Source organism: Martes martes, assembly GCF_963455335.1.
Source record: "Martes martes genome assembly, chromosome: 3".
In the NCBI taxonomy this organism is placed as follows: Eukaryota; Metazoa; Chordata; class Mammalia; order Carnivora; family Mustelidae; genus Martes; species Martes martes.
This window is the reverse complement of record NC_137890.1, coordinates 62,300,745-62,315,161: the sequence shown is the minus strand read 5'-3', so window position 1 is coordinate 62,315,161 and position 14,417 is coordinate 62,300,745. Positions and strand designations below refer to the sequence as shown.

The 14,417-nt window shown below is 44.5% G+C and overlaps 1 protein-coding gene across 4 annotated transcripts in view; it reads right to left on the bottom strand.

Moving 5' to 3' along the window:
• The window catches only part of LOC308339383 (mitochondrial ornithine transporter 1), a 77,131-nt gene that overhangs the window by 24,130 nt on the left and 38,584 nt on the right, over positions 1-14,417 (bottom strand). The window contains exons 1-2 of one of the 4 annotated variants that reach the window (XM_080797984.1): positions 3,211-3,380; positions 274-398 (exon numbers count right to left, since the gene is read on the bottom strand). In XM_080797984.1, the coding sequence (XP_080654110.1) occupies positions 274-328 (55 nt within the window). In that variant the 5' untranslated portion in view covers positions 329-398; positions 3,211-3,380. Of the gene's footprint in view, positions 1-273; positions 399-1,941; positions 1,961-3,110; positions 3,381-14,417 lie in introns of those variants that run through there. The other 3 variants (XM_080797983.1, XM_080797986.1, XM_080797985.1) reach the window with 3 other exon arrangements.

Sequence of the window (14,417 nt, the reverse complement as noted above, 5' to 3'; positions counted from 1 at the left end):
CAAAGGACTTCAACTCTGAGCTGTGAGGTTTTCCAGCTGTGAACTGAGGACATTCCCACCCTGCACCCTGACTCAAAGTTTTATTGTAAGGGAACTGCTCTACCTTCTGCTGTTCTTAGAAGACGATAGTACACTTCGATTACATGGATTCCCTCCAAAGAGAAAGCATGTTGCTTCTGGGAGTGACAAAAGTAATATTTTCACCACCCCTTCACTGGATCCCACTTGTAGCAGGTACTCCAAGACTAGAGGATGGGTTTCCCCTGGAATTACCTGCAGCCCCCGCTGTGAGGTCAATGGCAGCTTGGATGGCAGGACTGGACTTCATGTTGGCCCACTCCTCTGCTGGTCTCTGTGGAAGGCAACTCTCCGGAGCTTATGACGGGTGTCTCATATCCCTGAAAGGAGACCAGAGCTCACCATCAGTGAAGCCTCTGCAGCCTTTCTCTAGAACTGCTGCCTGGTTACTGGGACCTCAACCTCCGGGAGCTGGGAGATCAGTTCTCCCTTTTGCAAAAAAAAAAAAAAAAAAAAAAAAGAAAGAAAGAAAAGAAAAAGGCAGTCAAGGTGTCAGTGCAGCTTAGCAACTGGCCTGCCTTCTACTCGCCCACCATCTCCCCATGAAAAACTCACAAGTCAAAAACCTTCCCTGAGTTATCAGAGTTACAGCCACTCATAGGGAGCATTTCAACCAACCCTTCTGAAAATCTTACAAGTGAATGCCAAATACCACAGACACCCAAGTCATATCAAACTAGTTTTTCAGAGGCCTAAGTGGAACTGTCAGGCAACTAAACTCAGTTCTAAATTCAGACAGCAGCCTGAGTTGAGTCCCTCTTAGGAGGTCACAAAACAGCAGGTCTGGAAAGTAATGGATTAGGTGTTCTGCTAAGTGACATATGCGTGGGTCTGAATTCCTGATCTTCCACCAGCAGGATGAGCCCTCGGGCCCCTTAAGCTGGAGGTCCCCCCGAATCAAAGGTGAATAATAGAATTATCATAATATAAAGGCAATCACAAATAGCCACATGGGATAGCTGTTCTTAGAACTATAGAGCACAGCACCAAGCATTAGTAATGGTCATCAAAGGCCTCTCCAGACCTTCTCAACCATAACCGTGTACACAAAACACCTGGGGACCTTGTTAAAATACAGATTCTGATGTGCTAGGCCTCAGGTGGGACCAGAAACCTTGCCAGTCATTACAAACTCCCAGATGAGGCTGATAATGACTGGCCACCAATCACATTTTGAGAAGCAACACTGTGTCCTAAATTTGTTTGATAAGAATCACTGGGGCACCGGTAAAATATTCAGATAACCAGGTCTGTCTCCCAGTGATCTTGTTTCAGCATGGTTGGGCTAGAGCTTAAAAAGTTTGGGAAAACTAGAGTCTACTCCTCTACTGTTAGACAAAAATCAACTATCACAGAGAAATGGACTTTAAAGATACAGATTTTTTATAAAAAAAAGGTGGCTAATTAACACATAATATCAAGCTAACCAATTCAGCAACCAATTCTGTGTTGTTTTCAAACTAAGAAAGTGACTTATCCGTCAATAACAAAGAACAATTTTCATTCATCACGCTAAAGACCTTTGTGCTCCCACTCAGGCCACCTCTTGGAGGCTGGTGGGCCAGCTGGGTTATTAATGAATGCCAATGTGGACCTAAACGTGGGCGGAAAATAATTTTATCCACTAAGAAGTCTTTTTTAACCACTTGACACCTGTTGTGAGTGATCAGACACCAAGAATCTTGCTTTCCTTGCAAAAAAAAAAAAAAAAAAAAGATTGTAAAACCAGCAACCACAAAAGCATAGTACTGGACTTGAAAAAGCAACTAAGTGAAACAGACAAGACATGGATTTTATGTTATTGATAGGACAGGAGAGGCAGTATCAATAACTATAGTTGACGAGGTTGTGGCCATCCTGTACCTAGAGAAGGCTACGAGGGTCCTAATCCAATCTCTTCCTTTTCCAGATGGAAAACCGAGGCCAGAAAGCAAGAGCTTTTCCAAGGTCATACAAGTAGTCAGGGGACTCAACTCAAGTCTTGCCTTTTGGGTCTGTGCCTACCGAGCAATACTTAATTCCAGAGTATTCCAACCTGACCAAAAAGAAAAGCAAAAAACAAGCACCGAGCCCCGCATTTTAAAGGAAAAATGGAGGCAAGTGGGGAGCTTCTCCATCGGTTGAATTCTTGGGGTGCCAACATTTCTTTCTGAGTTTATAAGAAAGGCATAGATCCTACTATGTGTCATCGCTGCGAATTTAACCCCTCCGGTAAGCCAAACTTAAACGCATCAAATCCCACAAGTAACGACTCATAGAATTATTAAGATACTAAAAAAACAGTGATGGGAACTAACAGATTAACTCAGCAACTGACTCAAATTATTGTGTGGTTTAAGAAGGCAGCTTCAAGAAGTCTTGAAAAATACATTCGGCTTGGGGGAGGCAAGACTGGTCAGCAGAAGTTAAAACTCAGTCTTGAGCCAGTTAAAAAGCTGAATCCTTTTAGCGCCCCTTTACCTCTCCTGCAAGCACACGTGGGTCCGACTCCAGGAGAGACAAACAACAACGCCAGCCGCACACCTTCTGTTCCCGGGGGGAAATGAGTTTCTCGCCTGGGAGAACGCTCTGAGGCCGCCTGCTCCACCAGGTAACACCAAGGGCGAGAAGACTGCAGCACAGGCTCAAGCTGGCGCGGCCGCCCTCCCCGCAGGACTAGAGCCGGACCCAAGGCGCTGCGACGCCAGCCAGGCACTCCCGCTCTGAGGCTCTGGATCCCGGGGGGCACAGGGCCCGCGAGGGAGTCTGCTTCCAACTTTCTCGTCCTGGCTTTCACCTCCTCGGACTCCAGCCCAACAACCTGCGAGAGTCTCCCATTCATAACCGCCCCCGCTCGGGCCCGGGCACGGGCGGCCCGGTGCCCAGAAGCCTGATGACACTCCGCGGGGGCAAAGAGGACACCCTTTCCGGCAGTTGACTCCACGGAAAGGAGGCCGCGGAGCCCCGGAGTCTCCGGCGAGTCCCGGCCCACGGCGCCCGTAAACGACCTGGGCACGTGCACGGCGCGCGGGCCGCGGACCCCAGAAGCCTACCGGCTGCCCGGGAAGGTCGCGCCGCCTGGCCGCGTAGGTCCGCTCGCGCCCCGCTCCCTCCGGCCGCCCCCAGAGCGACGGTTGTGGGGCTGACGCTCACCGCCGCGCCAGTTGGCCGCGCGTGCTGCTCTGGCTCCGCCGCGGGCTCTCGGCTCTGCCTCCGCCGCCAGGGCGGCCGCTTAACACCCACGTCGGCAGCCGGCCGGCCCTCCGCTCCACCCTCCCGCGCGGGAGCGCAAAGGGCGAAGGCCCCCGGGACCGGAGCACCCCTTCGGCCGGGGGCGGGCAGCGCGGGGCCGGCGCGTGGGAAGCGGAAGTCCGCCGCTGAGGCGGCGCGCTCGGCCCCGCGCAGGCCACAGGACCCCCGGCCCGCGTGCCCACGAACTGGAGGACCTGGAGGACAGGGAGCCCGGGCCATCCCCGGGTTGCTTCCCTTCCTCCAGTTTCCCGGAGGACTCCTGAGAGGCTCGACCCCAGCTGGAACTCAACCCCCAGCGGGGGTTGGGGGTGTTGGGAGGACCCGCTGAAGTCTTTGGGCTGGTGAACCGTGCTGGGACTCAAGGCCTCTATTTTATATTTGACTACAGAAGTACCGGAGACGTGGTGATGAAAAATATATTCGCTTATTGCCAGGAAAAAAAAAACCCACAAAACAAACGTTTCCTAGTCTGCCTCCCGCAAGGTCACACCCACCGATGAAAACTGGCTCTAAATCGGGCTTCTCTGATCTTTCAGTTCCTAATGAGTTATAGGCTACTTCTGTGGCTCTCTGGCATTTTATTAAAAAGCACTATTCAAAGAATCTTGTATACGGGGAGTAAAGGAATTTTCTCCAGTTCGCTAAAACAGAGAGCTAACACCTACTCAATTGGAAAGCTCTTAGTCTGTTCCTGACAGCTAGCTGCTTCATGTAACTCAGTCGTGGCCTTCGGATTTCTTTGGCTCAGTGTTCATGCATTTATTTTCATTTTCTATACTGCATTTTCTTCCTTAAACTGTGCTATCTTTTCCTTTTACAATTTGTTTTTGCCCTGTTTGATTGCGGTGTTGGATGACTGACAATATCACTTAAGTGATGGGGGGAGGGGAGACTTAAATATCCCCCGTGACTTGTGTTAGTGCAAGTGCTTAACTTGAACGTACAACTGAACAGATTTTCCAGAGGTAGGAGGCGCTGTGAGGGCATCAGAGCTCCTGGTAAATGGGGGCACTCATAAAAACAGCACAAACTGACTTTTCATAAAATCAGCACTTTGTTTTTTTTAAAGGTTTTATTTATATATTTGACACAGAGAGAGAGATCACAAGTAGGCAGAGAGACAGGCAGAGAGAGAGAGAGGAGGAAGCAGGCTCCCTGCTGAGCAGAGAGTTGGATGTGGGACTCTATCCCAGGACCCTGAGACCATGACCTGAGCCAAAGGCAGAGGCTTAACCCACTGAGCCACCCAGGTTCCCAAAATCAGCACTTTAGAAGTCAAGTTTCTGAAACTCAATTACAGAAACACGCCAGGGAGTTTGAAATACTTGCCCAAGGTGACTTGTGACCTAACTGGTGGGAAGCAGACTCAGGAGCAGAACCTACCATTACAACATTCTAGAGGACTCCAGGACTTTCAGTATCCCCTGGTCCAGTGGCTTTAGCAAGCTAGAAACTTGAGACTCAAAGGAAACCTCATTAAGGACAGATCCAGTACAGATTGGAAAGCGCACAGGAGTTGGAGCCAGGATGCTTGTGTAAAAATCTGGGTGACCTTTAGTGAACCATTTAACCTTTTCAAACCCCAGCCTTCACGCAACTGCATCACGGCCTCTGATCTCCGTGATCCTGCTGGGGCAATCCACCACGTGGGCCACTGCCGCTCCAGGAGCCAGCTGGGGCCATCCACCGTCGTGAGGGCAGGCACTACTCCAGGTCACTGTTGCGCCCTCACCGGGTGGCCAGCCAACCTTGTTCTTTGTGTTGTCTCCCTTGAGTCCCTTCTCCTACTCTCACAAAAGCTGCTCCAGACTCTCAGCACTCCTGCTACATTTCTTTTTTCCCTCACATTTCCTCAACAACCTTAGCCTCAGTTTATGTGTAAACTCACAAATAACCAGGAAACATTTGTGCAAATTTGAACCCCCAATTAGCAAAGTTACCTTTTTTGCAAAAACCCTCATCCATTTGCCTCTGTCCTGTTGTCTTGCTTGCTGTATCCTGGTGCTTCACACCCTGCCTGGCACCAGTGAGGTTGGTGAAGGATGGGCGACTCAGAGGCCAAGTCACTTGCCCAAAGTTATATAAGTACTAATGAAAGAGCTGGAACTCCGCAGAGTTCTGTTCAAGTCTGAAGTTCATGGCCCTAACTTCCCAGAAGCTTCCTTTTAAAAGCAAGAGAGTTGCAGGAACCAGTTCTTTCTCCTGAAATAGACCTCCCTTCACATTTTATAAATTCACCTTGGCAGCTTAAACTCCCTCACAGGAGTGGCTCTTTGTTATTGTTGCATTAGGAATAGAGAAATATAACATGTTGAAAAGCTTAACACCTCACAGAAGCTCAGAGAACTCATTGGAAAATCACCTTCTTGGTGATTTTCCACTCAAACTTTGTTCTGAGGGTAATTCCCCAGGCATCTGATGGCCTGGAGAACAGGACTTTACAGAGTCCTGCATTACTTCCATCAGTATAGGTAGGTTAACCCAATGGCATTTCAGATCTGGGTTCCAAACAGCAAGCGAGTCCATGCACTGACCCGTGTGCTCCGGGAAGTTGTTTGCTACACTTGGGACTACGCAATCCAGGGACATTAGTATAGCCGACTATCTGATGAAGGGGCAGATGTGACGTAGGTCAAAGGTGGGGGGACAGAGTGGCTAACATGAAAAAGCGAGACTTTGCTACTTCGACAGTATTTCACAATGCACTAGGGAATGATACAAAAATGGGGATATAATTTCATCACTTGGAGCATTTTAGCCCTAATACCATGTGGATGTGCCTTAACAAAGTGTTAATTGGAGTTGTAAATAACTCAAAAACTTAAATCATCTCTGATTCAGTACTTTTAATTAATGAGAAAGAAGAAAAAAATGTTTTGATCACACAACTCCCATTGAATATTGTGGACTGTTGATGTAACCTTTATTGGAAACTCTCTCAAATCGTTTTTGGAATCAGGTAGAGTTTGTATTTGAAATAAGCATGGATTTGGATTTTTGTCACCAGTGTGGAATAAGGGAGTATTTTGTATCCCATTAAAGAGTTGTTAAGACAATGTTTTAAAGGGGGTTGTTTGGGGCACCTAGTTGGCTTAGTCGTTAAGCATCTGCCTTTGAGGGGCTCAGTGGGTTAAAGCCTCTGCTTCGTTCGGCTCAGGTCATGGCCCCGGGGTCCTGGGATCAAGCCCTGCATCGAGCCTTGCATCAGGCTCTCTGCTCAGTGGGGCTCCTGCTTCTCCCTCTCTCTATGCCTGCCTCTCTGCCTACTTGTGATCTCTGTCAAAGAAATAAAAATCTAAAAAAAAAAAAAAAAAAAAAAAAGGCATCTGCCTTTGGCTAGGGTCATGATCCCAGGATCCTGGGATTGAGCCCCACATCAGGCTCCCTGCTTAGCAGGAGGCCTGCTTCTCCCTCTGCCCCTTCCCCTGCTTGTACTCTCTCTCAAACTGTCTCTCTCTCTGTCAATTAAATAAATAAAATCTTTTTTAAAAAATAAAAATAAAGGAGGTCATTTTCTTTTGTCTTTTCCTTAACAACTTTTTAATGGTACGAGCAAGAAAAAAAAAAAATGAGCTGAGCTGTATATTTCATAAGCCTTAGATTTGAATTTATAATATACATATATTTTTAAAGACATCATTTATAGTAGCAAAGACTTAGGAAAAATGCCTGCAAATGGATAAAATTTAATGGATCATCAACAAAAGGAAATACTATGACATAATTTTTAAAATCATTTTCTTAAATCATATACTTTAGGGTTGTTTGGCTGCAAATAACAGGATGCACAACTCTTAATATATTTATTTTGAATATAAAGAGAAATCTAGAAATAGGAATTTCCAGGGTTGGTTAATTTAACAGCCCAAAAGTATCTGGGTCAACTTCTCTCTGATTCTCTTGACTTTTCCCTCATGATCACCAAGTGGCTGCCACAGCTCTATCACATCCTCACATGTAACATCTAAGGCCAGGAAGGAAGAATTCTCCATATCTTTTTCATCACACACACAAAAATCTTTCCCAGAAGTCCCCTGGCAAGCTTCCCCCTGTATTCCACTAGCCCAGAACTTGAGTTTCATGCTTGCCCAAACATAAACACTGGGAAAAGAATGGAGTTATATTTGGTTTAGAATAGGGGTCAGCAAACTTCTGAAAAGGACCAACCAGCTAGTAACTATTTTAGTAAATATTTTGCAGGGCATGCAATCTTTGTCATACCTACTCAGCTCTGCTGTTCTAAACAAAAGCAGCCATAGACATGGTAAAGAGACAAGTATGGTTGTGTTCCTATAAAACTTTTATCTATGGGGCACCTGGGTGGCTCAGTGGGTTAAAGCCTCTGCCTTCGGCTCAGGTCATGATCCCAGGGTCCTGGGATCGAGCCCCACGTCGGGCTCTCTGCTCAACGGGAAGCCTGCTTCCCTTTCTCTCTCTCTGCCTGCCTCTCTGCCTACTTGTGATCTCTCTCTGTGCAATACATAAATAAAATCTTAAAAAAAAAAAAAAAAACTTTCATCTAGGAGCATTGAAATTTGAATTTCATATAATTTTTACCTGTTACAAAATATTATTTGATTTTTATTTTTTCAGACTTTTAAAACTGTTAAAGAAAAAAAAATTTTTTTTGTATGGTTCATGACCCTACAAAAAGAAATGGCAGGCCATGGGGTGCTTGGGTGGCTCAGCCGGTTAAGCATCTGCCTTCAGCTCAGGTCATGATCCCAGAGTCCTGGGATCCCTCTCCCTCTGCCGCTCCCTGCCACTTGTGCACGCTTGCACTCTCTCTCTCTCTCAAAGAAATGAATAAAAAAATCTTTTGAAAGAAAGAAAAGGAAGGAAGGGGAAGGGAAGAAAAGGGAAAGAAGAAAGAGAAGAGAAAGAAAAAAGAGAAGAAAAAAAAAAGAGAGAAAAATGGCAGGCCAGATCTGGCTAGCAGGTTGTGATTTGCCAACCCCTGGTTTTGACCAATGATGACTTACCCCCTTGGGACTGTAGGAGATGCCTACCTTTCCTGAGACATCACCACTGCAGACCTGGAGAGGGCTCAGGGGGAAGCAGGGTTTTGTTAGGTAATCAGGAATGTCCCCCACAGCATATTAAGCATAGGGTAAGATTCTTAAGGATATAATCATTTTTAAAAAAGCAGATTGCATGACAACTTCATGAAAGACATGCAGGCAACGTGTTACGGCAGCTCAGAGAGCAAATGCATCCTAGTTGTGTGGTCAGGAGATTCTTCAGAGAAGGGGATGCATTTGAGTGGAGCTCTTACTGTCTAAAATAGTTACTAGACAAATTCCATTTATGGAGTGCTTATGACCAAGCATTGTGCACTTTCCCATTTCGTACTCACAACATCCTTGGCTGACCAGAGCCAAGGGCAGAGGCGGGAAACCCATTAGGAGACACAGCAAGCAACTGGTGAGAAATCATATGGCTTGGACCAGGGCCAGGGGTGGAGGAGGTGAGACATGGGAAGGAAATCTGAACACTCTTAAGTTAAGACAGAGCAGAATTTGCTGATAAAATCGCACATGGGATGGAGAGGGAAAGGAAAAAAGGTCTTTCTGAATTCAAAAGTACTACCTGGAATATTTACTTGAATGGAACACAGATATCTTTAGTAGACCGCACTGAGCTCTCTCAGAAGAGCTCTACAAAGACACTAATGTTTGAAGAAGTATGAAGGAGAGAGATGGAAATACTAATTGATAAAAATAAGAATCAAAACAGGTACCTCTAGAAAGTTCTTGAGAAGGAAATGAGTCTTGAGGATGAGACAATGTAGGTCTAATGAAGAGACAGGGAAACAGTATTTCAGATGAAGAGGCTCTAGAGAGGGCAAAACGCACATGGGTAAGGACAAGAGGTCTATCGGTAAAATCGTAAGCAGGGGTAGCAGAAAGGGCATTTCGTAATAGAGAGACACCTGATGTACGAAAAGCCTATGATCAGGAACGTTACTTACTGTAAGAGGTTAAGTGTTAGAAGCTACCACAGGAATGGGAGAGATGAAGCTTTGTTTCTGTGCTGAAGGACAGAATAGACCAGTGAGTTAGGGTGGATGCAAAGGCAAAGAAGCACAATAAAATTAAGACCTAAAAGAGACCCAAGGAATGAAAAGAATAACCGGGCAGTACTTGGTAGTCTGCATGGAGGTGGTGGGGGGCAGGTATGTGGGAAAAGTAGCAACTAACCCCCAGTTCAAACTGCAATTAACTGGTAGTGGTTGGTTGCTTGATACAGGAAACACAAGACAAATTCTGAGTTTTTCAGGTGTTCTTTTTCCAAGTTACATCCCTTCTGCTCTAGAACCCTAACACACAAATACATACAATGACATCCCTTACCCACCTTGCTGAATCCAAATAATTTTCAATTAAAAAGAAAAAACTAAACAGATTTTTAAAATATTATACAAAAATATTCATCTTTACGTGGATACTTCAATTAGAATTTCTGCATGGAATCCAAATGGGATAATAGGAAGAGAAAGTATATTTTAGGGAACCAACTATCCGTAATGAATAAGGGAATTGGAAAAGGTGAAAGGTCTTTAAAAATATTTACCACAAAAAGAAAGAAAGGTGACATCACCACAGACCATAGAATCTTCTGATAGAAAAGAAGACCAAATAACATGTCCTCGGTATGCAAGGGCTAGGTGGGAAATACAGTCGGAGCTAGTAGAGACAAGGAGCCCCAGCACTCAAGAAGCCAGCATCTCTGCGATCCTAACTTATATTTGGATGAAGGAACAAAAAATATCAAATGAGTTGTTAGGAGGAAAAGAAATCACGATCTGGGGGCGCCTGGGTGGCTCAGTGGGTTGGGCCTCTGCCTTCGGCTCAGGTCATGATCTCAGAGTCCTGGGATCGAGCCCTGCATCAGGCTCTCTGCCCGGCAGGAGCCTGCTTTCCCTTCTTTCTCTGCCTGCTTGTGATCTCTCCCTCTTTGCCAAATAAACAAATAAAATCTTTAAAAAAAAAAACAAGAAAGAAAGAAAACAAGAAAGAAAGAAATCACGATCTAAAAACAGAGAGAGACACGTTAACAATGTTGAATAACTAAGAAGAAAGCAAAACCAAAGAATATTTAATTTTTAATTTCAGATTTTCTAAAGCAAGGAAAGCATGAGTAGACTACACCACACATGGCACAACATGGCACACGGCACGACAAAGGAGGTGTACTATATGTGAAAATATTTGGAGAGAATGGAAACTAGAGTGTAAGCCTAAGATTATCATGAACAAGAAATGAAGAGGTCAAGTCCTCTCACACATTTTGGACCACTGAACAAATAATTGCCACTTCAACCCCATCCTTTCATTGACAAAACAGAAACCAACAAGTAACAACACCGGTCAAAATGATATTAACCACATTTCCAAACATTCCTTCCAGACCAGTTCAAGATTCAAGAACTTTAAAAGTACACGTGTAAATACCAATTCATAATAAAATAAACACTTCATTTTTCTAAGCTCCCAAGAGCTGTGTTCCATGTTGCGGGACTATGTCATGGTGGGTGATTCTGCTCAAATGGATGATAAAGGCAGAGAGAGGAGTAATTTCATTTTATTGAAGACTAGCACTAGAAAACTGAAGGTAGTACAATATTAGAAACTAAGAGCCTTGGAGACAGACAGACCTGGATTTGATTCCAGCCTGTCCTTTCTATTAACTGCATTATTACCTGAATTATCCAAGCCTTGATTTCCACTTTAAAGAAGGGGAATATCAACATCATCTACTTTGTATGGCCGGAGTAAGAATTGGAACTACTTATGCCCTTACCAACTAGTACAAAAGAAGTACCAAATAAAAAGCAGCTATCTCATTAACTCATCTATGGCTTAAGCTCCATTTTTTTTTAAGATTTTATTTATTTGATAGAGACACAGTGAGAGAGGGACCACAAGCAGGGGGAGTGGGAGAGAGAGGAGCAGACTTCCCGCTGAGCAGGGAGCCCAATGTGGGGCTGGATCCCAGGACCCCAGGAGCACGACCCAAGCAGATGGCACACTTAACAACTAAGCCACCCAGGTGCCCCATTAAGCTCAATTTTTATTTCTATCAGCATTCCAGCAGTAGAAAGCAGTATAAAACTGGGGTTCTTCCAAATCCTTAAAACCCTAAAGTACTCTGTATATGATTGAGGCTCCTCAAAAGACATCTGATGTATTAATATTATTCTTCAGCAGGGGCGCCTGGGTGGTTCAGTGGGTTGAAGCCTCCGCCTTCAGTTCAGGTCATGATCCCAGGGTCCTGGGATCGAGCCCCACGTCAGGCTCTCTGCTCAGCAGGGAGCCTGCTTCCTCCTCTCTTGGCCTGCCTCTCTGCCTACTTGTGATCTCTCTCTCTGTGTCAAATAAATAAATAAAATCTTTTAAAAAAAATTATTCTTCAGCATTATGTAATTATTTACATACAGTTATTTTAAAAGATTTGTATCCTAACTAATGAGCTTGACACTTCTCTCTCAGGTACAGACTATATTCCATTAAAGACTTCTTCATTCTGAAATTAAAATCTCAAATTTCACAGTTGTGGAAAATGCTACACTTATAAAGGGGGTGTGTAGGCACCTGGGTGACTTGGTTGGGCAACCGCCTTCAGCTCAAATCATGATCCCAGGGTCCTGGGTTCAAGTCCCAAGTCGGGTTCCCCCTGCTCTGCAGGGACCCTGCTTCTCCTCCTCCCTCTGCCTGCCACTCCCCCTGCCTGTGCTCGCGTGCGCGCGCACTCACTCTCTCTCAAGTAAATAAACTCTTTAAGAATAACTAAATAAAAAATTAAAAAATAAAGGGGGGTTTTACTTAAAAAACAAATCTCTGATTCAAATGACTAAGCCTCAACATGATACCGTGAGATATCACTCTTGGATACCAGCTCACCCATGGAGTTTCTTTCTTTTCTGGCAAAAGGCAATCTGCCTTTCTCAAATCAAAGATTTATCTCCACAAAAGTAACCAAACTTTCTGCCAATTCCACATAATTCCACTATTCCCTAAGCCCATTTCCACAACTACAAAACAGAGTTAATAGCAGGTAGTTATTTCAGTGTTGTTTAATGATTAAATAAAATAATATACACGAAGTACCTAGTGACAGATAAAGCAATTTAAAAAAAAAAGTTAGCTTGGGAAGCCTGGGTGGCTCAGTCGGTTAAGTGTCTGCCTTCAGCTCAGGTCACGATGCCGGGGTCCTGGGATTGAGTCTCACATCGGGCTCCCTGTTCAGCGGGGAGCCTGCTTCTCCCTCTGCCTGCTCTGCCTGCTGCTCCCCCTGCTTCTGCTATCTCTCTGACAAATAAATAAACAAAATCTTTTTTAAAAATTAGCTCTTTTATTATTTACTGAAATATTTCAATTCCTTAAAAAATTTTTTTTAAGATTCTATTTATTTGTCAGAGAAAAAGAGCACAAGCATGGGGACTGGCAGGTAGAGGGAGAATCAGGCTCCCTGCTGAGCAAGGACGTGGGTAGGACTCGATCCCAGGACCCTGGGATCATAACCTGAACTGAAGGCAGATGCTTAACTAACTGAGCCACCCACCCAGGTGTCCTGAAAATTCCAATCCTTTAAAAATTATTTCCCAATTTACTCCTATCCTGCCCATTCCCCAAGAATTACTAGAGCTGGGGCGCCTGGGTGGCTCAGTGGGTTAAAGCCTCTGCCTTCAGCTCGGGTCATGGTCCCAGGGTCCTGGGATCGAGCCCCGAGTCGGGCTCTCTGCTCCGCGGGGAGCCTGCTTCCTCCTCTCTCTCTGCCTGCCTCTCTGCCTACTTGTGATCTCTGTCAAATAAATAAATTAAAAAAAAAAAAAGAATCACGAAATAAGGACTCTTAGCTCTCTGAGGTGGTTCTTACGTGGTTTAAAAAAAAATGTTTAAAAAAAAAAAAAAAGAATTACTAGAGCTATAACAAGCATGGAGGAGAAAGAGTGCTCTACTCATTACTAACCTCCACATAGGAGAAGACCCCCTAGGGCACTCCCTGCTTCCAGGCTCAGACTTGGGAGATTTAAGCCTATGCCAATCATTTTATTTGGCTTTAAGTATGCTAATAGTTAAGACATTCACACAAATTCTCAGCTGAAAGAATACCTTTTATCAAGAGTCCTACTAAATCAAAACAAACCTCATTTGCATTTATTCACCTTTCCTTTAATCCTCCAATGGGAAAGTTAAAAAAAAAACAATGAAATGTAGGTAAAGGGGAAGAGAACAATGAAGACGGTAAACTGACATCCGAAAAACTACACAATCATATTGAAATACACTTCTCTATCAAAAACATGACCATAAAACATTAATCCATTGGTAGGCCACTCTATGAACACGGGCTTTTTAAAGTGACCCTGGGGAACACCTGGGGCATTAGTTCTTACTGCTGCTGACTCTTACTAATAAACCTTTCCTTATTCCATATGTATACCTCTGTGTCACGTGATAACCCAGAAAGCAGACCAGCAAACTTGACAAGAAGTAAAATGAGACAAGCAAGAAAACCAACAACAGAATTAAATTACACTGACAAATTAGAATGCTGGGTTAAAAATCAAGATGAAATTGAAAGTTCAACAGAATTATAAAACAAGGATGTGAGAAACAGAAACACTTGCTGACTGCAAGCTTCAACTGAACCATCAGTTAGGTTCTGTCAGGGTCTTAGGCTGCATTAATCAAAGGAAGATCACAGGAAATTAAAGTCCCACTGTGCTCAAAACTAACCACATCACAGCCAGAGGATAGATGAGCTCTTGACTGGCACACTCCAAGAAGGACATTGGTAAATGAGAGTGCATCTCATAAAAGGAATGGAGGCCAACAGTGCAAAATTATGGTCAAAAAAGCCCCCATTTCTGCAGATAAACAGGGACTAAGTGATTTCTGCTGGAGAGGCTGAAAGGAGATATAACCTAGTCTCAATTCTAAGATGTTGTGCACCTGGAATGTTACCACATCATAGCCTGATAGTGCAGTCAACAGAAAGCAGAACAGTAGCGTTATCAAAGCTACTGGCAACAAAATAAAAAACACAAGAAACAAGTGTTGGTGAAGATGGGGGGGGGGGGGAAGAACCCCGCTGCACTGCTG